Genomic DNA, 24,587 nt, shown 5'->3' on the forward strand with positions numbered 1-24,587 from the left:
AATTGCATGCTACATTACAGTGTTCTGGTTTTGCTCACAATTGCATTTCCAGTACTTTTTCCTGGTGTACAAGAAAAGGAAAATTTGGGTGAGTATGTGGATGAGCAAATGAATGAACAAACAGTAAAATTGATAGATAGCTCCGGATTTACCTCATTAAAAGTAAAAATCCTTTAAACACAGTGGACTGTAAGCATCATCTTTGCAAAACAGTAGTGAAACCAAATGAAACTAAAATGGAGAAAACATCTTAACAGTTTTTACACAATTTTACAGTCTGTAATAGCAGTAACAGTAGTTTATATTCCAGCAGTTTTTAATGCAGGAAGACAAAGATTGTCTTAAAAGTCAGAAGTAAAAGTTCATAAATACAAAGAGTCAAACAAACAGAAGAGAGAAATAAGTCAGTCTTATGTACCAGAAAGAGAACTCCATCTTTGGGAGGAGTGGGGGGAATAGAGGTCGGTGGGGACACACACCAAAGCTTACTGTTTTTCTTGAAGGTCCTAATCACAAACCTTAAATAAGTATGAAATACTTTGAAGTAACCCTTTCTGTCTCCAGGCAGTTCATTTTTCACTTGAGAGATGTTGCATCCAGAGTATGCCATCTACCAGTAACATGGGCCAGAGGGAGATTTTATGACAGAAATTCCATGCCCAGAGCTGTAGGTATGCTGGAGGCTCATATGGAAGGGGAGCTGCGAGGTGGCGCATGGGAGACACAGAAGCTGTGGCCTCTCTGGTGGCTCTGCAAGGCGTGCTATCCCCTGCGCTTAGAAAGATGGTTAAACCCAAATATGTCATCACCAGTTCTTCTCCAGATCGGATTAATGCAACAGAAGCTGCATATTCTCTTGGTTGTTCTCCCCTGGGTTCCAGAGTAGTGATTATAGAGCAAGGGATTATAATACACTGATTTTGAGTTCATCTAAAGTTTAGAATGTTAACTTTTTTTAAAACTAGGAATGTTTTAAAAATATGTTAGTGCATAAGTTGCATTATTTAGGGGATAATGAAATAATTAAAAATAGCATTGAAGTTATGCCTTTAACTTTGATGTCTTTGAACTTTGATGCAAATCATAAATATATGAATTTTATTGTTTGCTAGGACCTATTGGTTGTGGAATTACACATCAGACTAAACTGTGTGTGTATGTGTGTATATATGTGTGTGTGTGTGTGTGTGCATATATCTATATCTATATATGTGTGTGTGTGTGTGTGTGTGTGTGTGTGTGTGTGTGTGTGTGTGTGTGTCTCCACCCCTCCCCCCCACCCCGGCCTGGCCTTGTTTTCTTTTAGATGATGGATTTAGAAGAGGTCATACCCATGGATTGCTGTCGCCTTGTTAAATATGATGAGTTTCATGATTACCTTGAACGATCGTATGAAGGAGAGGAAGATACCCCAATGGGACTTCTACTAGGAGGAGTAAAGTCAACATACATGTTTGATCTACTGTTGGAGACGAGAAAACCTGACCAAGTTTTCCAGTCTTACAAACCTGGAGGTAAAGAATTTTACGGTTGTACTGGACTTAAAATTTTCATGAGAAGGTTTTTTAATAGAAATGAGTTTAATTTAAAATTTTTTTATGTTCTTAAAATGCAGAATAATTGTGATAGGTTAGGAAGTAGCAACAAGCTTAGAATTAACTTCTAGATTACTTTCAAAGAGCTATATACAAAATTTTAAAAAATTAGCTTGCAGCCTTCAGTGGGATTTTTCTTTTTCAGTGCTGAAAGCACTTCTCTTCCCCCCTTCTCTCTATTTATACAGAAAAAAAAGTCCAAAAACAGTATAGTCTCATCAACTCTCAGAAGTAGAATCTTATTTTTCAGGGTTTCCTTGATGAAGTGGTTTCATAACCCATTGCTGCCAACACTTTTTATTTTTCTCCGTCTTCTCCATTTTTGCAGGTCCCAGGAACTTCATTCTTTTTTTTTTTTTGTCTTCATTAAATCTGTCACAGTCCTCAATATCTTGAGGGTTTTTTTGTTTGTTTGAGACTGATGTGGAAAGCAAAATACCACACTCCTAGCTTTACCCAGAGTAGTCCCTAAAGACAGCTACATGACCAAAGTTTTCTAGTAATCACTATGTAAACCGTAACAAATAGGGGAAAATAAAAATGTTTAAGTAACTTTAGAGAATTCTCACTATTATTGCATAACCCTGAATCCCTTCTATTGGTTGTTACAATTCAGACTTATGTTCTCTACTTTTATTCCTAAAAATTGAACTCACAAAAACCTTCTTCTGGGGGCGCCTGCTTAGGTGGCTCAATCGGGTAAGTGTCCTACTCTTAATTTCAGCTCAGGCCATAATCTCATGGTTCATGAGTTTGAGCCCCTCATCAGGCTCCACACTGATAGTAAAGCCTGCTTGGGATTCTCTTTCCCTCTCTCTGCCCCTCCCCCACTTGTGCGTGTGCTTCCATGCTCTCTTTGGCTCTCTCAAAAAAGCAAAAGTACGGGGCGCCTGGGTGGCGCAGTCGGTTAAGCGTCCGACTTCAGCCAGGTCACGATCTCGCGGTCCGTGAGTTCGAGCCCCGCGTCAGGCTCTGGGCTGATGGCTCGGAGCCTGGAGCCTGTTTCCGATTCTGTGTCTCCCTCTCTCTCTGCTCCTCCCCCGTTCATGCTCTGTCTCTCTCTGTCCCAAAAATAAATTAAAAACGTTGAAAAAAAAAAAAAAAAAAGCAAAAGTAAAAAGCCTTCTACTCTCAAATTCTATTTCTCTGCAGATGCTATAAACCTCTCTTTGTTTTTTGTTTTTTTTAAATTAAGGCTCCTCTTTTCAAAGTAGATTAAGTATGATACTCTTAAGGGCTCCATCAGTCAGACTCTGTTCTGTTTGTAGAGAGTTCCTTTGGAGCATTTCCTTGCAGATTATTTTTGGTCTAGATAGCAAAATGATGATTAAAGTGTAACATGAGTCAGCACTAAAACCACTTTTTAAAAAGAGAACTTTAGGGACATCTGGGTGGCTCAGCATCTGACTTCAGCTCAGGTCATGATCTTGCGGTTCATGGGTTCAAGCCCACATTGGGCCCTGTGCTGAGCTCAGAGCCTGGACCCTGCTTCTGATTCTGTGTTTCCCTCTCTCTCTGCCCCTTCTCTGCTCATGCTCTCTCTCAAAAATAAACAAACTTAAAAAAAAAAAGAAAAAGAGAACTATACGTGTGAGTGTGGATTGTAAAACTTGCAGATAGCATTTTATTTATTCATTAATAATGACTTTAGCAGAATATTTTATCAGATTTAGATTAGAAATCTAGGGAAAAACCTGACCATTTATATACACTTCATAAAGGAAATTAAAACATTGAAGCCAGAGAATAACTAAGTGTTTGGAGATGATTTGCTTTTCTAGTAACTAAAAGTTTAGTTATATATAATCTGAAAACAGAAGAGAAGATAGGATTAAGTTGTAACATGAAAAATTTAAGTGAAAAAAACAAACCATGTAAACCAAAGCAATTTTCTGTAGACTCTTCTGTAGAATGTAGAGAATATTATTTGGAGGAGGAGAAGTCTTTGATTATGAACGAGGTCTTGAGTGGTATAATGAAGGTTGATCAAAAGCAAATAGGGTTGCTGGGTCCCCTTTAGAATTTGTTCTGCATTCTCTAGTAATTTAATGTTGTGGTTTAGGTCTGTATTTTGCAACTTTGGATATGTATTTTATTTTAGGTTTATTTATTTATTCTGAGAGAGAGAGAGCATGAGTGCACAAGTGGGGAAGGGGCAGAGAGAAGGAGAGACAGAATCCCCGCACCATTAGCACAGAACCCAATGCAGAGTTTGAACTCATTAACTGTGAGATCATGACCTGAGCTGAGATCAAGAGTCAGTGCTTTAACTGACTGAGCCACCCAGGAGTACCTGGATATGCATTTTTAATGTGGTTGATAAATTTGTGTTATGTTTTACAAGGAAACAAACCATGAATTTTTCAAAAATCATATTTTGACTGTTGTCATTGTTTTTTGTTTTTTGTTTTTTGTTTTTTTAATTTACATCCAAATTAGTTAATCCATATAGTGCAACAATGATTTCAGGAGTAGATTCCTTAATGCCCCTTTCCCATTTAGCCCATCCCCCTCCCACAACCCCTCCAGTAGCCCTCTGTTTGTTCTCCATATTTAAGAGTCTTTTATGTTTTGTTCCCCTCCCTGTGACTGTTTCATTGTTTTAAAGAGATCTAGGAGAACTTTTTTATTAGCCTCATTTCCATTTCTTTGTAGATGTTTGTAATGTAATATATTGCAAGGAGAAGTTTATTATGTATTATATACATGTGTAACATTGTTATGTCTACTATCTTAATAGTTAGGAAAATATTACCTTGCCATCTATTGGAAATATATTAGGAATGCAGTGCTCATGTGAAATAGACTTTTAAAAATAACATCCATTTATGTTTTTGTATTTTTCAAATGTTTTGTGTTTTTCAGAAGTGATGGTGAAAGTTCATGTTGTTGATCTTAAGGCAGAATCTGTAGCTGCTCCTGTCACTGTTCGTGCTTACTTAAATCAAACGGTCACAGAGTTCAAACAGCTTATTTCAAAGGTAAGTTTTAAAATTGGTCAGTGAATATTTTTGAGTGCTTGTTCTGTACAAAGCATTGTGTGATAGTTATGAGTGTGGGAACTAGTACTTACTGGCAGGAGGCAAGTACAGTTAGAAGAGAAACACACTTCAAGTGGAAGACACCAAGTGACCAAAGTATGGAGGTCAGGATGTGTGAGGCAAGCGCACACAGTGATGGCATATGTGTTTGGCTCAACCTCTGTATAGTACAGGCCTAGAAATAGAAGTTAGCTTATTTCATGGAGAGTTTTTAAATAGTAAACACAAAAGCATGGGCTCTATTTGATGTGGGCAATGGGAAGTATGTTATCTGTTTGTTTTCCTAAGTTCAGCAGTGGTATGATGAGAGTTCTGCTGTAGAATGGTAAGTTCCTGGATAGAGGGGGAGTCCGTAAAGTAGATGAGGAGGCTGTGGAAATAGTGCAGGTGAAGGCATTGGACCAGAAAGGAGAGAAGGAGTAGATTGTAAGAATGATTATATGCGTAGAATCTGCAGGACTTGGGATTGGTTGGAGTGAGGCAAGAAGGAGCACAGATGCTTTGAGGAGTTTTGAACTTGGGTAGCCACAAAGTAGTGATCTAGTAATCAAAATGGAAGAGTAGGGTAGGGGAGCAGATTTGACAGGGAAGGTGGTGAATTAAATGCTGGCCATATTCGGTAAGTTAGTGATAAAGAACATAGACTCATTCAGAATTTGTGAGCTGGAAAAATATGATGAAAACATTCAAATTTCCTTGGGCCAAGCTAGTCCACTCTAGAGAAATGATTATACTGTACTCTGTAGAACACTGAGCACACAAACACAGGTGAAATTTTTCAGGATTCTTAAGCCCCAGGCTTAGATGACTTGCTGTAGTGGAAATTGTTCAGTAATAGCAAGCAAGAAGTTGATCCACTTTCTAGTCATTCCTCTGTGGCAGTATTATCTTTGATCTCATCTAGGTTTTTTTTTTTAATGCCTATTTTAACAGGGTTGTTGTGAATGTTAATGGAACAAATAAATGCTCTGTTTGTGGAGAAAAATTAAGTTATTATATAAAAGTTGGGTTTTAATTATTATTGCGTTAAAAAAACAACAATGACCTCTGATACTTCTGCCAAAGTAATAGATAATTTGAGGAGATAAATCATGTTTTGGAGATAGATTTTACAATTAAATTGCTCTTAGAAAGCCTATATAAGTGTACTTGCTCCTTATTACAGTTTAATCTAGAGTATGAGCATTGCGGTAGAATACAAAAGAAACATATGACATTGCCTTCCTGAAGAAGTTAATAATTTTATTGGGGGAGAATATATCTGTAGAGAATAAAGGCAGTCACGAAGTATTTTGCCAAGAAAGGCAGCAGATAAAGTCTAACTAGACCGCCAAAGAATTAGTTATCATTAGTTGTATTGAAAACACATCATGTTTTTGTAAATGTAAATTTTTTTGTCTGCTTATTTCTTGTGAAATTCCCAAAATGATACCTCAGATTAAGGACATGTACTTTTAGAGTAACTTGAAACTTTACCTATTAATTTAATCTCATTTTACACAGAAGAAAAATGATTTAGTAAAAGTATTAACTATTCGCAGAATACAAAAGAACTCATCAAAAGTTCAGGAGTTAAACAGTTACTGGTTTGACATCTGTTCTCAAAGTGTCAGTTATTCAGTTTCTTTGGAACCACATCCCCTCATTTACTTTGCAAGTGCGAGAGGAATAGAATTTTTAGTGAAAAATCATTACCTTTAAAATAGTTTCAGAGCATCCATTCATAAGTGATACTTTGTTCACCTAATTTACAGCATAATTAATGGATAGGACTAAAATTTTTCCCATAGATTCTTTAAAAATTTATAAACCTCCACTAAGATTATTTTCTTTTAATTTTCTTTCTGTTTCTAAGAACTCAGCAGTGTGTCTTCATCCACATTTCCAAGTCCAGCAGAATTATCCTTGCGAGTCCTTTTTACTGACTTGCTTCCATTGCAGGCCATCCATTTACCTGCTGAAACCATGCGGATAGTGCTAGAGCGCTGCCACAATGATCTGCGCCTCCTCACTGTGCCCAGTAAGACCCTGAAAGCTGAAGGGTTTTTTAGAAGTAACAAGGTATGTCTTTTATTTCTTCATTACTATTGTCTATGCTGGTAATAGTAAATTAAGTTTCATATTATAAGGCTGGCCTCTAGAGCCATCCACTATGTGTCTGTAATTTACCTCGTAAGTTCTCCCAGCGTCTCGGCAATTACCTTCCTTTGTAATCAGGTCAGATCAGGCTTCTTTCTGTCCTACTCCATCCGTCTGCCGGTTCTCCTCTAGGTCTTGTTCATGAGCTACCTCTGCCTGCCTGCAGTATTCTTCCCCCTCTCCCTACATTTTTTTTCAAGGCGCGGATTAGTCCTGCCTCTTTGGTGAAGCCTTACTGACCATTTCTGTCCACAACAATCTTGTCCTCTGAATTCTGTAAATTATGTTACACTTGTTCTTGAGCTTCTCCCATAAAGCACTACTTGATGGGGAAAGTCAAAGACATGCCTACTCTAGAGAAGATTGTCATTTGGGTTCACCCAAAGGGGTTCACCCTTTGCCTACTTATTTATCTCAGATAGTAAAGAGAAAGTTCACATTGATCTGTTTGTTTCATCTCTTGACGTGTTCTATCATTGATAAATGATTTTTCCTCTGTGTTTATTCATAACACCATCAGTTTACTCTGGATCAATTGAATCCAAAATTTTCCCTGTTTGCCATGTTTTATTTATTGCCTTTTCCGTTCTCATTCATCTTAGTGCAGTCTAGTCTTTTATCTCATTTAACCTTTTTTAGTGTTGTCTTATTATTCCTAAGGTGTAATTTTTATTCACCTCTGTTTTCTTTGGATACTTTTGTGTGGTGCTTATGTGTGTATCATTAAAATCCGCCCTAATACCATTTTAGGGTGAAAAGTAGGAGGGATCTCACTTTATTTTTTTCTTTAAATGGTTAGCTAATGATCCTAATCTGTAACATTGATTGGACACTGGTTATCTGTATTTAACCAGTACTTCCCCCAGATTATTTGAAAAACATCCCCAGATGAAATACCATTTCATCTATAAATAATCTGAATGTCTATCTCTAAAAGGTGAGAACTCTTTAAAAACATAACTAGGGGCGCCTGGGTGGCGCAGTCGGTTAAGCGTCCGACTTCAGCCAGGTCACGATCTCGCGGTCCGTGAGTTCGAGCCCCGCGTCGGGCTCTGTGCTGACAGCTCGGAGCCTGGAGCCTGTTTCCGATTCTGTGTCTCCCTCTCTCTCTGCCCCTCCCCCGTTCATGCTCTGTCTCTCTCTGTCCCAAAAATAAATAAAAAACGTTGAAAAAAAAAATTAAAAAAAAAAAATAAAAACATAACTATCATTATATTATTACATCTAGAAAATTAACAGAATTAATATCAACAAATGTCTAGTCAAGCTTCCCTTATTATCTTGTAAAATTTTTTTCTGACAGGATTTATTTGTTCAGGTAGGATCCAAATAAAGTCCATGATATACCTCTCAAGTCTATTTTAACCTACAGATCCCCCTATGTGTATTTATTTCCTTGTCATTTATTTGCTCTAGAATCAAGTCATTTGTCCATTAGATTTTTTTTCTATAATCTGGATTTTGGTATTACATTCCCAAAATGCCTTTATACATGTTCCTGTATCCATGTTCATGCTACGCTTGTTTTTCTAATGAGCAAGATGTGGAATACAAAAACTTTCTGAAAATAGAAAACCCAGTAAACAAGGTATCAGTGTGTGCATGTGCGCATGTGTGTGTCTCATCTATCTTAGCACAGTTTTATGGCTAATTACAAAGACATATGAACATAATATTTATTGTATTTAGTCTCCAAAAACCATACACATTTCCTTTAGAAATGTCGTCATCCCAAATTTTACAACATTTTGTCTTGTGTTGAGGTGATATGAGTGAGAATGAATGTCACTAAAATTAATGATGTAATGTAATTCTCTTACTTACTATTTAGGTATTTGTTGAAAGTTCTGAGACTTTGGATTACCAGATGGCCTTTACAGACTCTCATTTGTGGAAACTCCTGGATCGTCATGCAAATACGATCAGATTATTTGTTTTGTTACCTGAACAGTCCCCAGGCTCTTATTCCAAAAGGACAGCGTGCCAGAAAGCTGGGGGTGATTCTGGTGGTAACGTGGATGATGACTGTGATAGAGTCAAAGGACCTGTGGGGAGCCTCAAGTCTGTGGAAGCTATTCTCGAAGAAAGCACTGAAAAACTCAAAAGCTTGTCACTACAACAGCAGCAAGATGGAGATAATGGAGACAGCAGCAAAAGTACTGAGACAAGTGACTTTGAAAACATAGAATCACCTCTCAATGAGAGGGACTCTTCAGCGTCAGTGGACAATAGAGAACTTGAACAGCACATTCAGACTTCTGATCCCGAAAATTTTCAATCTGAAGAACGATCAGACTCAGATGTGAATAATGACAGGAGTACAAGTTCAGTGGACAGTGACATTCTTAGCTCCAGTCACAGCAGTGACACTTTGTGCAATGCCGATAATGCTCAGATTCCTTTGGCTAATGGACTTGACTCTCATAGCATCACGAGTAGTAGAAGAACTAAAGCAAATGAAGGGAAAAAAGAGACATGGGACACAGCAGAAGAAGACTCTGGAACGGATAGTGAATACGATGAGAGTGGCAAGAGCAGGGGAGAAATACAGTACATGTATTTCAAAGCAGAACCCTATGCTGCAGACGAAGGTTCTGGGGAAGGACATAAATGTATGTACTTAGAAAGAAAACTCCTTGAAACAGCACCAAGTGGTTTCTCAGTTTATTTAAATTTTTAGTTAAGAAAGGAACCAGCTAAGAGTTCAGTACTTTGTTCTAGGATCACCCGTAACTTCCTGGATTATAAGAGTGTTCTCTGTTGCCTTTGCTTTCATTTTCGGGGCAGTTGTAGTAACAACTGTCTTTGGACCTCTGCAGCACATCAGACCTGTGACAGCAGTGATGTCACAGCTCTGGGGAAGATAAGTGAAAAAGAAAAGGAAAAGAATTAAGAATTGTTTTAAAGGAAAGAATTATGATAAAAGCCCTAAGTTAAAAACTAAGAAATAGTTTAAAAAGTAAATAATATACCAAAAAGATAAAATTTGGTATTCATTGCTGAGGAAAAGTTTTTATTTGTGCATCCCCTCTCTTCTCTTTATCTCTCAATGCAAATAACCCCCTCCCCCACCCCCTAAATAGTCCATGGTTAACTGGGAAAGTCAGAAAAAGGAAAGGGGCTTTTTTAAAGTTGATACTTTGAAGTAAGCTCCAAGCAGAGTATAAACTAGAAATCCTCAAGTGTATAATCACAAAAACATTGAAGAGATCTGTCAGTTCAGGTATTTGGGATAAGCAGCAACAGCAAAAACACACCTACATGAAAACAATAAAATGACTTATAAAACATCAGATGAAAACAGCCAAAGAATGTACAAAAGTTTTCTTCAAGTATAAAAGAGAAATAGCTCAAAAAAACAAATACTCTGCATTATATTACCCCTTATATTCTTAATTTTAATTTTCAAAACACTTGTTCTCACTTGAAGCTTCTCTGAAATTAGTAAAGCAAATATTGATATCCTCGTTTGACTGATAAGAAAACTGAAGCTCATAGTGGATGGATGACTTGCCCAAAAGTACATGTGTAGCTAGTAAGGAGTGGAACCACTACTAGAATATAAGTCTTTGAATTGAATGCATTTGCTGTTACCTTTATGACAGTGGAAAGGGAGTCCCACTCTATCCATCTGTTCATCCACCCCCCCCCCCAATTAATATTTCCTGAATCCATTCAAGATGCCAGGCCCTACGTAGATGTTAGAAGTGGAGATGACAAAGACGCAGCCTCATGTTTCATCTGGTGGGAGAAGGCCCACAACCAGCATGAAAGTTAATTGCTGCGATGCTTATAGTCTCAAAATTTAGTCTCTTAAAAGGAAGTGGTAGAAATTATGAAATCAGTAATAAAAATGCATAAATTTGTCTTTTTAACTAATTAGTTCCCAGTAACACTGGAACCATGTGACATCCATATAGATACCTTGCAGAAACTCAAGTGGGAAAATGTGGGTTAGTGAGCCACAACGGAGACAGAGACTATAATAATGCTTTAACTCCCTGTGGCACTTTTACTTCATAAGGCTCATTAATTCACATCATCTCACTTATTTCTCAACAGCTGTGTGAAATTGATGCCGTTAGACACTTTTTGCTGATGAAGAAACTGGCTCAAACTGACTTAAATAATTTGCCAGGGGTCACACAGCCAGTAGGTCACACTGCTGGTCAGTCCAGCTCCTGTGATCTGATTGTAAGCCTGGTCCACATTTCTCCACCTCATAACTGCTACCCACTGTCCCTTACTTTCCTTATGTCAGAGTAAAGGAAAAATAGCCAGTAGCTACCCTTTCTTACCATCCTCAACCCTTCAAGAGCATTAGAAAATTAAAAACAGCTCCTCTTTACAAAGAGGTTAGAAATTTCTCTTAAGTGGTTTGTTTTATAATGATGTGCTGGAGAGTTGACTGCATGAGAGTCTAAACGTTAAGAATTTAATAGGGATACTTAGAATTGTAGACTGAGGAGTCTCCTTCCACCTTTTTGGAAATTCGTAGTGGACTAGTTTACTAGCATTCGTTGAAATAGTAAACATGATGATCAAGAGAACCCGTTTACTACAATTTATTTTGGTTTTCAGAAGCCGTGCAGAAGGCTTGTTTGAACAGAAAAAGTGGAAACAGGCTTAGAGGTAGATGAGTAGAGTTGAGAGCCAGCAGCCACATGCTTCGGGAGTCTGTACTAAGACTGTTTCATCACAGCTCCTCAGAGACCTGAAAGTTGGTACCTGGGTAACATGGATGATGAATAATAATACGGGTTCTTCAGAGTGATGAAATGCCAGGGTGTAACACATAAACAAAGAATTTGATATCTGAAGAGTGACATTTTACGTACAGTATAGACAATATGGGTAACAACTGAAATACACTTAAAGTGATGGTCTTTAAGCTATCTGTTATAATCCAGGAATTGTTTCGGGGAGTATGGACCTTTCTCTGAAAATACTGTTCCACTGTGACCTATTGTAGGCTGCAGGCACTCAGGGATAAATAGGGAGATCAAGGTAATAAAAATGAGAGTGCATTTGCACTGATAATTTCTTTGTACAATTTTGGTTATCACTTCATTTAAGAAATACATAAAAGAAAGAAACCCTAAAGATATTTTGAGGTTGCTCTGTGAAGAGACCAAACTCTTCAGTTTGAAGAGGTGAATAGGGAAAACGGTATGATGGTAACCTCTAAAATTATAATTACAGCCAGTCAATTAAGCCAACAATTTTTGCCAGGGCTGTAGTACACATTTGACATATACTGACCCCAAGGTATAAGCACAACTGTCTGCATTTTATAATAGAGGTAATTGAGGTACAGAGAAGTCAAGTCACAGTCACAAATGTAAGGTACAAGGAGGAGCCAAGAATTCATTCAGGCCAGCCCATTTCACTACAGAACCACTTGGTCCTAATCACCATATTGGACTGTATCAATAACAACAAACATTTGTATCTTCCTGTGATACATTACTGTGAGTTAGAAACCAAAATTGTGGTAATAGCTTATTGTTTGAGTAATGACTTAGAATTTACTACATTTGTCATAACAGCAATCAGTGAGACTGGTGTAATGATCCTGTGAGAAAACCGAGGCCCAGAGACATTGGATGACTTACCAATAGCCATTTATTAGGCAACAACTGAAATCTAGTCATTGGCTTCTGATTTCTAATCAAGTAATTTTTTCATTATACCCTTCTCTCAAGAAATGTTGTACCTGCTAGATAGTATAAATAGAGGCTTATTTGCCAAAAGCTGGGTTACTTAGGAGTATTCCTTAAATTTTAGAAATGGACATTTTAAAGGAATTAAATGCTGCCTGAAAAGTTATATATAACAAAAAAGTTCATCACCGTGTTTATATTCTATCTCATACTTTATGGTCACATTTTCTATAGTGAATCTGAATCTTATAACCAGAAAAACAGTAAATGGACATTAATTTATTTGAAAAAGTCCACTCAAAAATTCATCAACCCAAAAGTTGGGTCAACCTGGGAACATAAACCAGTCATGTTTGAGGGTCTCATCCTTGACTTTTTTTTTTTTTCTTTTTTTTGAGAGAGAGCATACACTTGGGGGAGGGGCCGAGAGGGAGGGAGGGAGGAGAGAGAGAGAGAGAGAGAGAGAGAGAGAGAGAGAGAGAGAGATAGAGAGAGAGAGAGAGAGAGAGAGAGAGAATCCCAAGCAGGCTCTGCATCGCCGGCCCAGAGGCTGACATGGGGCTCCAATCCACGAACCATGAGATTGTGTGACCGGAGCTGGAGTCAAGAGTGGGACACTTAACCAACTGAGCCAGACAGGGTGCCCCTCACCCTTGACTTTTGATGTAAATTTTTTTTTTTTTAATTTATTTTTGGGACAGAGAGAGACAGAGCATGAACGGGGGAGGGGCAGAGAGAGAGGGAGACACAGAATCAGAAACAGGCTCCAGGCTCCGAGCCATCAGCCCAGAGCCTGACGCGGGGCTCGAACTCACGGACCGCGAGATCGTGACCTGGCTGAAGTCGGACGCTTAACCGACTGCGCCACCCAGGCGCCCCTACTTTTGATGTAAATTTTACAGAATACCAGAGCCTACCCTAGAGAGAGCCTTATGGCTCTAGAGGAACCACGGGCCTAAGGTGGGATGGCAGCTCTTGTTATACTGCACTGTCTTTATTGTAAGAGAGAGAGGAACTTGAGTGAAGTTGTTGCTCTTTACTAGGATATGAAGACTGGAGTCTTAGAAATATTTCAGAAGTATGTTCATGAGTAACTTGTAAAGGACAAAAGATTAATAAGTATTAGAAGAAATGAAGCTCACCAAAAACAATCCTATTGCTTTGCCATGAGAGTTTATATCGAAGCTTGCAGGGGGTGGTGGGAGTTTCTGATCCATTTAGATGCTCTTCCTGTTACGGTCCAACCACATGATAAAACAGATATCATCATATGCTCGTCTTGACAGTTTTTTCTAGTAGAAATCCCAGAACCAAATTTACTAACAATTTTTGAGGCAATTACTAGATATCTACACTGTGCCAAAAGCATGATAAACATATTAACCTTACTGAATTCACACTGCAGTACTAGGAGGTAGGTACTACTCTCTCCATTTTTTAAATGAGGAAGTGGCTACAAGGAGGCCAGTGGCTTGCCCCAGGTCACATAGCTGGCTGGGAAGCAGAAGAGGCACGGTTGGAACCCAGCCAGAGCCTACATTATTACTGTGAAGAACTAGGAATGTATGTAATTGAAAAGACTTTCCTGAAGTTTGGTTTGGGACTCAGCAGCATATATAAATAAATAGATTAGCACTTCAATCTCTCAGAACGTTGAAAGTTGTTGAAGCTGTTGGATTTTATCGTATGCTCCGTGTCCGTGTTTTTTTGTCCATGCAATGTTGTGTATTAGCTTAAAGTCAAATAACTGAAAGGGGTACTTTTTCCCTGCTTACAGTATAATAAAGTGCATATGATCTGTTTTATTTATATTCTAAGAGGTTTCTTTTTTTGTTTCGCTTTTGTTTTTTCTTGTACTTAGGGCTAATGGTGCATGTTGATAAAAGAATTACACTGGCTGCTTTCAAACAACACTTAGAGCCCTTTGTTGGAGCTTTGTCCTCTCACTTCAAGGTCTTCCGGGTGTATGCCAGCAACCAGGAGTTTGAGAGCGTCCGGCTGAATGAGACACTTTCATCCTTTTCAGACGACAATAAGGTTGATTAAAATCGTTTCAAATAATTAGAGTCTGTTTTACATGATAGATTTGAGAACATCTTGCCCTGTTTCCAAGTAAGATGAAATAGATAGCCCTAAGAGGGTCATTTTGTTTTTATGTTTAGTGATTGGTCGTTTTTTTTTCATTCATCTAATAAACATTTGGTAAGTGTTAACTGTGTGTCAGTTACTGTTCTAGGTGCTGGGAATCAGAGGTAAAAGATACACCTGTTCTCAAAGAGCCCATAATCTAGAGAATTTTTGAAGACCAAACTAAACAGTGTGGGGAGAATGGGTTGTTTATTCTGCGGAGGTAATACATCTAAAAAACTGTTTTTAATTTATAGATTACAATTAGACTGGGGAGAGCACTTAAAAAAGGAGAATACAGAGTTAAAGTGTACCAGCTGCTGGTCAATGAGCAAGAGGTAAGTAAGCTGCTTCAGAGCAATATGATGTCACTTCTGCTAGTTATTAAAAACATAAGAGTTCAGAGATGTTGTGACTCATCATTTCTTTTGCTGTCTCTAAAGCACAGACAGGACACTGTTTCCAGAAGCTATTTTGGTTGTGCGGGCCATATTGCCTGTATTACAGCCACTCATTTCTGCCCCTGTAGCACAAAACCAGACGTAGACAATACATAAACCAGTGGAATTAGCTGTGTCCCAACAGAGTTTATTTACAAAAACATGCAGCAGACAAATGTGGTCCTCAAGCCTTTCTTTGCCTTCCCTCTGCTTTAAAGTATTGTTACACATGTTGGAATGAGGCAGACATTTCCTGCTTTGAAAAGGAGACTTGTTTGTGCTTGATTTTAAGAAATTCTCACGTAGTGCTCCAGGGGGATAGCAGTTGATCTGTAGAGCATGTAAGGACTTTTTGCGTTCAGAGAGTCATTTCAGTATTTAGCAGGCATTCATTTATCTCGTAGCTGCCATATGCTCGCAGATGTTAACTCCTTGAATCTGCATCAGTTAGCTATGATGTAGATATTATTATTCCCATTTTGTAGATGAAGAAACTGAGGCACAAAGAAGTTATGTAACTTGCCCAAGGTCATGTAACAGATGCCAGACAAATGCCCAGAAGAAAAAGGCAAAGTCCCTGTTTTGGGGATGTTTATAACATCTTAGTGAGGACCTAGACAAGTGTGCAAACTAAATAGCAAAGACCGTATTCCCCCCTTCTTATCCATAGGGGATGTGTCCAAGACCCCCTTCCCCCCAACCCTCCGCCCAGTGAATGCCTGAAACCGAGGATAGTGCCGTGCCACTCCCTACATATACACTATGCTCTTACCTAGACCTGTATACCTTAATAAAGTTTAACTTACACATTTGGCAAGGTAAGAGATTAACTGTTGCCAGAAATGAAATAGAACAGTTACAACAGTACACTGTAATAAAAATTATGTGAATGTGTTCTCTCTCAAAAAATCTCATTGTATTATATTTACACTTCTTGTGATGACATAAGATGATAAAATGCGCGTGTGATGAGATGCAGTAAGGGGAATAACATAGGCACTGTGACATAGCATTGGGTTACTACTGATCTTCTGATGATTTGGCAGAAGGATCATTTGTTTCCGGACCCCAGTTGGCTAACTGCAAGTAACTGAATGTTCAGAAGGGGAAATCACAGATAAAGACAGACTGCTGAAAAGGGAGAAATTTTTCATAAAACGCCTTCATTTGTCCAACAGAGAGTTTATTAGCACCCATCATGTGTCTTTTATTTCTTCTGAGAGAGAGAGAGAGAGAGAGAGAGAGAGAGAGAGAGAACGAGTAGGGGAGGGGCAGAGAGAATTCTAAGCAGGCTCCGCATTGTCAACACAGAGCCGAATGTGGGGCTCAAATCCACGAACTATGAGATCATGACCTGAGCTGAAATCAAGAGCCAGATGCTTAACTGACTGAGCCACCAAGGTGCCCCAACCCATCATATCTCTTATATGTGAATGTTTCATCTGCGTTTGGGGTTTGTAGATAAAATGTCCCTTCTGAGACAATGAATGAACATATTTGGAGAAGTAGTATGCAGTTCGCTCATTTTAATCCATAAAAGTGATTTTTACTTTCAAAATTGCGATCACTTTATTATAAGGAGAGAAATATGAATGTGGTATTTAATCTTCACAATGACTCTGTGAGGAAGACACTACCCCCGGTTTACAGATGAAAAAAAGGAGGCCCGGGGACACCTGCCCCTCTCCCCTGCTCATATTCTCTCTCTCTCTCTCCCTCAAATAAAAAAAATAATAATTATTAAAAAAAAATTAAAAAGGAGGCCCAGAAAGGTTAAGTAAACTTGCCCAAGATAGCTTACTTAGTAAGTAGTGGAGCCAAGATTTGAACCTAGGAAGATCAGCTCCTAAACTCAGTCCTATAATTGTCATACTATACAGTGCAAATAAAATGTCTTGTGTACCCTTATTGAATGTGTAATTCAGCTCTCTGATTGTTTTATGTTTGTATTCCTAGCCATGCAAGTTTCTGCTAGATGCTGTGTTTGCTAAAGGAATGACAGTACGGCAATCAAAAGAGGAATTAATTCCTCAACTCAGGGAGCAGTGTGGTTTAGAGCTCAGTACTGACAGGTAAAGTAAAATTACAGTATCATCAGCAATTAGAGGAAATCTTGTGTGGTCTGTTGATATGGATTGGTATGATTTTCTAAAACCAGAATTAAAGAATTCCTCTACTAAGAACTTTAATACTACAGATTAATAGAAGTAAGCAAAAGTATTAGAATTTGTTTGCGCTTCCTCTGTAGGATACTAAATTTGAAATTGGGGGAACATTTCATTATAGTTTCCCCCAAATTAAAAAAAAATTTTTTATGTTTATATATTTTTGAGAGAGAGGAAAAAGTGTGATCGGGGGAAGGGGCAGAGAGAGGGAGACAGAGAATCAGAAGCAGGATCCAGGCTCTGAGCTGTCAGCACAGAGCCCAATGTGGGGCTCAAACCCATGGACTGCGAGATCATGACCTGAGCCAAAGTCGGACGCTTAACTGACTGAGCCACCCAGGCACCTCATATTTTCCCAAAATTTTAATGAATAATCACTTGACTTTTATATTTAAATATAGTTCATTATTCATTGATGTCAGATTCATGTTGTTGTTTTCAGGTTAACAATCTCAAGTAATAGTAGTTTAAAATGTCTTATCACATTTGTAGATTTCGTCTAAGGAAAAAAACATGGAAGAACCCTGGCACTGTCTTTCTGGATTATCATATTTATGAAGAAGACATTAATATCTCCAGCAACTGGGAGGTTTTCCTTGAAGTTCTTGATGGTATCATCCATATTTTTGTGGGGAACTATCAGAAATGCTCTGGAACTAATAGAAGCCTATAGTTTTTATCAAAGAACAAGTTTTCTTCCATCTTTACTCTGGGTTACATTTGCCTTTTAAATATTTCTTTAATTTTGAGAATATTAATTTCTCCTTACAGGAAGTTGACAGTTTTGAAGTTTGCATTTATAGTACTTTTTACAGGAAACTCTGCTAACATTTTCTTACCTGTGTTTGTTATTTAGTTTCTTTTTTCATTATGGCTGATTTTGTTTTGAGGATGTGGTATTGATAGTTTACCAGGGATTTTGAGAACAATGGCCAAGTACCACAAACTGGATGGTTTCAACAATAGAAGTGTGTTGTCTCACAGTCTGGAGGCTGCAAGTCTGAAGTCAGGGTGTTGGCAGGCTTGCTTCCTTCTGAGGGCTGTGAGGGAAAATTTGCTCATGGCCCTCCCCTAGCTTCTGGTGGTTGATTGGCAGTCTTTGGTGTTCCTTGGCTTGTTAAATGCATCATCCTGATCTCTGTTTTCATCTGAACATGATGTGAGATGTGCATCTGTGTATGCTTGTGTGTCTGCTTCCGCATTTCCCCATATTATAAGGACACTAGCCCTGTTGGATTAGAGTCACCCTAATGATCTCATTTTAGCTTGATTACCACTGTAACAACCCTATTTCCTAATTAGGTCATATTCTGAGGTACTAGGGTATAGGACTTTAAATGTCTTTTTGAGGAGACACAGTTCAGCCTGTAAAAGTGACCCAGAAGAGGACCTGTGTTTGTCACACCTCCTGCTTTTAATGATCTAAATGGGAACATTTAAAGTATTGTTTTTTGGAGGAGGTAATGGGAGAAAAGTTGGCTTTGGGGTGATCATATCAAGGGAAACAACTAGTTCTATGTTCTTTTGTGACTGCTATTGCCTAGAAAGATTTTGATTTTCCTTTTTTTCCCCTTAGAAATTAAAACATCATAAGATTATGATAGTTTTCCAAGGGTTCAATAATACTAACACCTCACCTATTTCATGCTATTTAAGGTCTGATTTGGTTTAAATTTCAATTGTTAAAACTATGAGTATTTGACAAGTTAATAGGGGAGTCAGGGACAGCCAGGACACTATCTAGTATGATGTGGAGGCAAGTGTTCCAGATTGTGATTCCTTCTGTGAGTGTCTGGGGCCTTAGAGAATAACCAGTGTGTCTGAGTAGACCAAGAAGAGATGGCGAAGGACAGAGAAATTCCCCTTGTTAGGGAGGATTGAGTATGTATTAGCAGAGATGGGTTAGCCGGGAGATGTTACTGGATGGTGGGTACCTGTGTCAGTATCATTTCAGTATATATGTTAGCTTCACAATAGTTGAGTGAGAAATAAATCATGTGAAATCATGTGATTAAATCTAAGAAACATTTATTGACCTGTAAATTGCCAGACACTGCTAATCTCTGGTGCTACAAAAATGAATAAGAACTAGTGATTGCACTCCAGATGCTCAGTCTGTAAGAAAACCAGAAATTCCACAATTTCTGCAAACCTGTAATTCCAAAATCATAGGTACTTAAGGACCAAATCAGTACAGTTTGCTCTCGTGTACACCAGGTACACGAGAGGTACCTGGTGTAACAATTGAGCTGGTTTTGAAGAATCAGTAAGGTTTAAGTAAAAGAGAAGAGAGGGATTAGTGTGAGCCGGAGTGAAAAAAGAAGATAAAGTGAAGATGATTTGATTTTGATGATGTAGATTGTGGGGGTGGTAGCCAGTAGAGAAGCAAAGATTGGCAATCCAGAGAAAAGAGTAGTTGATAGAGCAGTGTCCAGACTCAGGAAGGAGTGAAATTAGGATCCTGGTAGAAGGAGAGCTTGCAAAAGAGTAAAGAATTACCTTCAGAGACTGGAGGGAAGAGAGGAAATATTTTATTCTCAAAAACTTGTTGGCATAAGTGGGATCTTTTATGTGCACTTTCTAAGCAGAACACTTGAAGTAAATCTTGTTTAGTCAGGCCATACAGGAAAAGTCAAATTATGGGCCTCTAGAGAAAAGAGAAAGATGACCTAACCTTGCATCTTCATAGGGGTGGAGAAGATGAAATCCATGTCCCAGCTTGCAGTTTTGTCAAGACGGTGGAGGCCTTCGGAAATGAAGCTGGATCCCTTCCAGGAGGTTGTGTTGGAAAGCAGTAGTGTTGATGAGCTGCGAGAGAAGGTAAGTTCATTTGAAATAAACTGAACTAATATGTGTTTTTCTCCGTGTTGCATAAGAGATAACCTAGGAAGTAAGTGCCAAATACTCACGTGTCAACCTTTCTTTCTTTGTCTCTTTCATACCTTGTGACACCTTGTCACACACTCTCCTTGTTTCCTTAGGCTCCTGATGCTTTGAAAATTTACATTGGCTTTTGGCCATCCAGAAGTGGACCCCTCGCTTTTAGTTACTTGAATCAAGTTTGTCCTGAGTAATTAGCATTAGTTAGAAGTTACTAGAGTAAATTGCTGTATATATTTTAAAAAGCCAAATGCTTTTTAAAATACGTGGAATTGAATAAAGGATCTATATGAAGCTCTCTTTTGCATTTTTCAATTTAAAGGTTGGAATTCTGTGGCTCTCTGGGGAATGGGTGAATTATTCATAAGCAGTACTAGGATAATTGGCATCTTAAAAACACTTTGTTTCCATAATTCACACCAAACGCAAAAATAAATTCTAAATATATTAAATTTATATAAAAATACAATAAAATGTTAAATGTACTAGATGAAAAGGTTGAAAATATTTTTATGTTCTAGAGACGGAAAGATCTTCGTAAGCATAATACCAGAAACTAAAAAGGAAAAGACCACATAAAAGTATAAACCTTCCAGACAGCCTCCTCTCCAATTCTTCTTTTTTAATTTAAAAAATGTTTATTTTAGAGAGAGAGAGCATGAGTGGAGAAGAGAGGCAAAGGGAGAGAGAGAAAGAAAGAATCTTTCACGGGGCATGGAGCCCAATGTAGGGCTCTGTTCCATGACCCTGGGATCATGACCTGAGCCGAAATCAAGAGTCAGACACTCAACTGACTAAGCTACCCAGGCGTCCCTCCAATTTCTTCTTCTTCTTTTTTTTAATAAACAAACGATAAACAAAGATAAAAAACAAGGAAGGGGAAAAATATTTGAAACAGATATGAAGCATTATGGTCTGTATTTATATGGAGCTACTGCATTAATAAGAAAAAGGTGAATAATCTAATTTTAAAGTAGGCAAAGAACTTGAATAGGCAATTCATTGAAGAAGAAATACAAGTTAAAACAGTAACAGCATTCTTTACCTCTTAAAATGCTGAAAGTGTAGGAAATAAAATGCCTTGAGTTGTCAGTTTGGGAAAACAGGCAAGATCGCACGGCTTTTTTTTTTCTTTTAATGTCTGTATGTTTTTGAGAGTGCACGCACATGCATTCACACGAGTAGGGCAGGCACACAGAGAGAGGGAGAGAGGGAATCCCAAGCAAGCTCTGCACTGTTAGCACAGAGCCCAATGTGGGGCTCATACGCATGAACCGTGAGATCATGACTTGAGCTGAAATCAAAAGCTGGACGCTTAATCGACCAAGCCACGCAGGCGCCCCTCATACAGCTTTGATAGGTGGCTAAATTGACATCACTGTTTCAGGCTTCACTTTGGCATTATCAGCTTTTCAGATGTGCAAGTCCACATCTAAGAATTCATTCTCAAGAAATATTTGCAGAAATATGAAAGGATGTTCATGAAGGTATATATAGTATAGCATTGTAACTAGAAAAATTAAAAATAGGCTCAGTGACCATTGGGAGGGAATAAAATGGTATATTGTTCAGCTGTTGAAGATCATGAGGTTATTCTGTGTCCTATCCTTATATATAGGCTATATAAAAGTATTATATAGAGAGGTTTCATAAATATAATTTTGTGCATTTTAGATATATGTGATGTAGTTTATATGTGCATAGGAAAAGGTCTAGGAGGAATATACTAAGTTGGCATTTCTGTGACATGGTATTTGCAGGGTGGACAAGAGACGATTTCACTTTCTGCTTTTTTCTTCTAATTTCTTATATCAAACATTTATTCCATCTTTGAAAACATCAAGCTATTTCTGTGTGGGTTAAAAGGTTGATAACTTATTTAAGCAAATTTATTTTTTAAATGAACTCATATAAAATGTTTCCTTTTACAGCTTTGTGAAATCAGTGGAATTCCTTTGGAAGATATTGAATTTGCTAAGGTAAAGTCTTGAGAGTGTTTGCCTTTGGGTACTGGTGCTCAATAAACATGGCTGTCAGCATGATTTATTCATTCATTTATTTTTTCCTTAGGGTAGAGGAACTTTTCCCTGCGATATTTCTGTCCTTGATATTCATCAGGATTTGGACTGGAATCCTAAAGTTTCTACCCTAAATGTCTGGCCTCTTTATATTTGTGATGATGGTGCCGTCATATTTTATAGGTATCTTTACAGTGTATTTGTTATTCATAGTGATGTAACATTTTTGTTGTTCATAAGTATCTTGTTTTCCATAAATACCTTTACTTTTTTTATGGTATAAAGCAGCCCTGACCAGTACTTAGTACAAGAGGCACACATTACATTTTGAATTTTTCTAGTAGCCACACTTAAAAAAGTAAAAAGAAACCGGTGAAATTAATTTTAATAAAATATTTTAACCCATTATATCCAGAATGTTATCACAACATGTAGTCAATACCAAAAATTGTTCATGAGCTATTTTACATTCTTTTTCTTACAGTAATTCTTAGAAATAGTGTGTGTTACGCTTCCAGTAGGTCTCAAGCTTTCAGTAGGCACGTGTAGCAAGTGGCTACTGTGTGAGCCAGCACAAATACGGAGGAAAAAGAATAGTCATTGATGCCTGGCAGATAAGAGTTCTGACTAGGCTTTGTTACTTACCTAACTCCTCGTCATCTGTGAAATGGTGACAGTGACGTCAGCCTTGCAGGATTTTCTGAGAACAAGGACTACTGCATTTAACAAAACTGTCCATAGTACATGTTATATATAAATGTTCAATCAGTGGTGGCTGTTATTACACTTACAATAGCATGGGAATTTTTCTGTACCATTTTTAGAAGTCATTGCTGTGTTAATATAATAAACACATTTGCCATCCAGGACATCTTAGTATGAGATTATTTAACTTCACCAGTGACAATCAGATTTCGTTTTCTTACCAAGGAGCATTATAACATTCAAGCGTAAGTTACTAAAGGCAGATGGCTATACCAATCTAATATGTAATTAATATTTTAAATGTAGGGATAAAACAGAAGAATTAATGGAGTTAACAGATGAGCAAAGAAATGAACTGATGAAAAAAGAAAGCAGTCGACTGCAGAAGACGGGACATCGTGTAACGTACTCGCCTCGGAAAGAGAAAGCACTAAAAATATATCTGGATGGAGCACCAAATAAAGATCTGACTCAAGACTGACTCTGCTAGTGTAGCATTTTCCCTGGGGGATTTTTGGTTTTAATTAGATGGTTCACTGCTACTGTGTAGTGCCGTTATGGCCGGACATGGTTAGGGGTAACCCAGTGACACCAGCACTGATTGGACTGCCCTTCACCAATCAGAAGCTCAGTGCCCAATGGGCCACTGTTTTGACTTGGAATCATGTTGTGCACTATAGTCAAATGTACTGTAAAGTGAAAAGGGATGTGCAAAAAAAATAAAAACAAAAAACAAAAAGTGAAACCTGCTACTAGGAAAGGGGGAAGGGGAATGAGTACACTTCTTTTATTGTGGACAAATGTGCACATAGCCGCTAGTAAAACTAGCCTCAAACAGGATGCTCATAGCTTCATAATAAAAGCTGTGCAAAGGCCATGAATGAATGAATTTTCTGTTTATTTCACTGATACACACATTACCTCATTGACAATTTGGAAGTAAATGCAACTGTGTGTTGACTCTTGGAAAGCAGCAAAAATAGGAGCTGAAGAGAGAAATTCTTAGAACCAGCCATAACCCAGTAAAGAATTGTGAAGTTGTGTTTTTATTTTGTTTCATTTTTTGCAAAGTATTAAAACATTATTCTGGAACATCAAAACGTTTCCCTTAGACCGCTCCCAGCAGGTAGCAGCTCAAATTGCTGCAATATTGTAATTATAACTGATTGTACTTAAGTTATGGATGTAGAGAATATGGTTCACTCGTTCATTCAGCATGTAAATAAAATTGATCCTATTGAGTTATCATAATTGCAGTTCAACTATTTCCCATGGTTATTCTTTTCACGTACCATTCATGATGTACATTTGTGTACATTGAGGAGTATAGCAGTCTATGTACATGTAATCCTCAGTGAGGTTCCTCAGTGCTGGGTCCCATACAATTGTATTTGCCCTTGTTAATGAGGTTTTTCTGTTCAGCGGCTTCAGTTTTTTCCTTTGTACATTTACTTTTGAAGATTTACTTCAAGTTTGAATCTTCTCGAACCCTTGTAAGTCCCACTTTAATTTTTGGAGTTGATTTGTAGTTACATGTAGTTTAACTTTGCGAAAGCGTCTTAACATCGTGTTGAAAAAAACTTGCTAGTAAGGTCATAGCACAGGCTGATGTAGTCAACATGATTTCATTGCAAAGTCTATTAGAATGGGCAAGTTTTTGCTTTGCTAAATATGACTTCAATGAACACAATTCTACATAAATTTTGAAAATGCCATCTAATTTATAAAAATCAATTAAAAAGGTTTTGGTAAAACTTTTTCATGCCAGATGCTGTTTACAACGATGAACATGCCAATAAAACATTTGTTCATTC

The 24,587-nt window shown here is 37.9% G+C and overlaps 1 protein-coding gene across 3 annotated transcripts in view; it reads left to right on the forward strand.

The window, feature by feature from the left end:
• USP47 (ubiquitin specific peptidase 47) overlaps nucleotides 1-24,587 on the forward strand; it is a 107,145-nt gene extending 82,558 nt beyond the window's left edge. For all 3 annotated transcript variants that reach the window (XM_058688255.1, XM_058688256.1, XM_058688257.1), the window contains 12 exons: nucleotides 1,307-1,514; nucleotides 4,461-4,576; nucleotides 6,578-6,697; nucleotides 8,607-9,387; nucleotides 14,300-14,475; nucleotides 14,823-14,903; nucleotides 16,962-17,077; nucleotides 17,663-17,781; nucleotides 19,860-19,990; nucleotides 21,982-22,029; nucleotides 22,121-22,251; nucleotides 23,080-24,587. In XM_058688255.1, the coding sequence (XP_058544238.1) occupies nucleotides 1,307-1,514; nucleotides 4,461-4,576; nucleotides 6,578-6,697; nucleotides 8,607-9,387; nucleotides 14,300-14,475; nucleotides 14,823-14,903; nucleotides 16,962-17,077; nucleotides 17,663-17,781; nucleotides 19,860-19,990; nucleotides 21,982-22,029; nucleotides 22,121-22,251; nucleotides 23,080-23,254 (2,202 nt within the window). In that variant the 3' untranslated portion in view covers nucleotides 23,255-24,587. The remainder of the gene's footprint in view (nucleotides 1-1,306; nucleotides 1,515-4,460; nucleotides 4,577-6,577; nucleotides 6,698-8,606; nucleotides 9,388-14,299; nucleotides 14,476-14,822; nucleotides 14,904-16,961; nucleotides 17,078-17,662; nucleotides 17,782-19,859; nucleotides 19,991-21,981; nucleotides 22,030-22,120; nucleotides 22,252-23,079) is intronic.

This window comes from Neofelis nebulosa, chromosome 10 (genome assembly GCF_028018385.1).
Source record: "Neofelis nebulosa isolate mNeoNeb1 chromosome 10, mNeoNeb1.pri, whole genome shotgun sequence".
Classification (NCBI taxonomy): domain Eukaryota; kingdom Metazoa; phylum Chordata; class Mammalia; order Carnivora; family Felidae; genus Neofelis; species Neofelis nebulosa.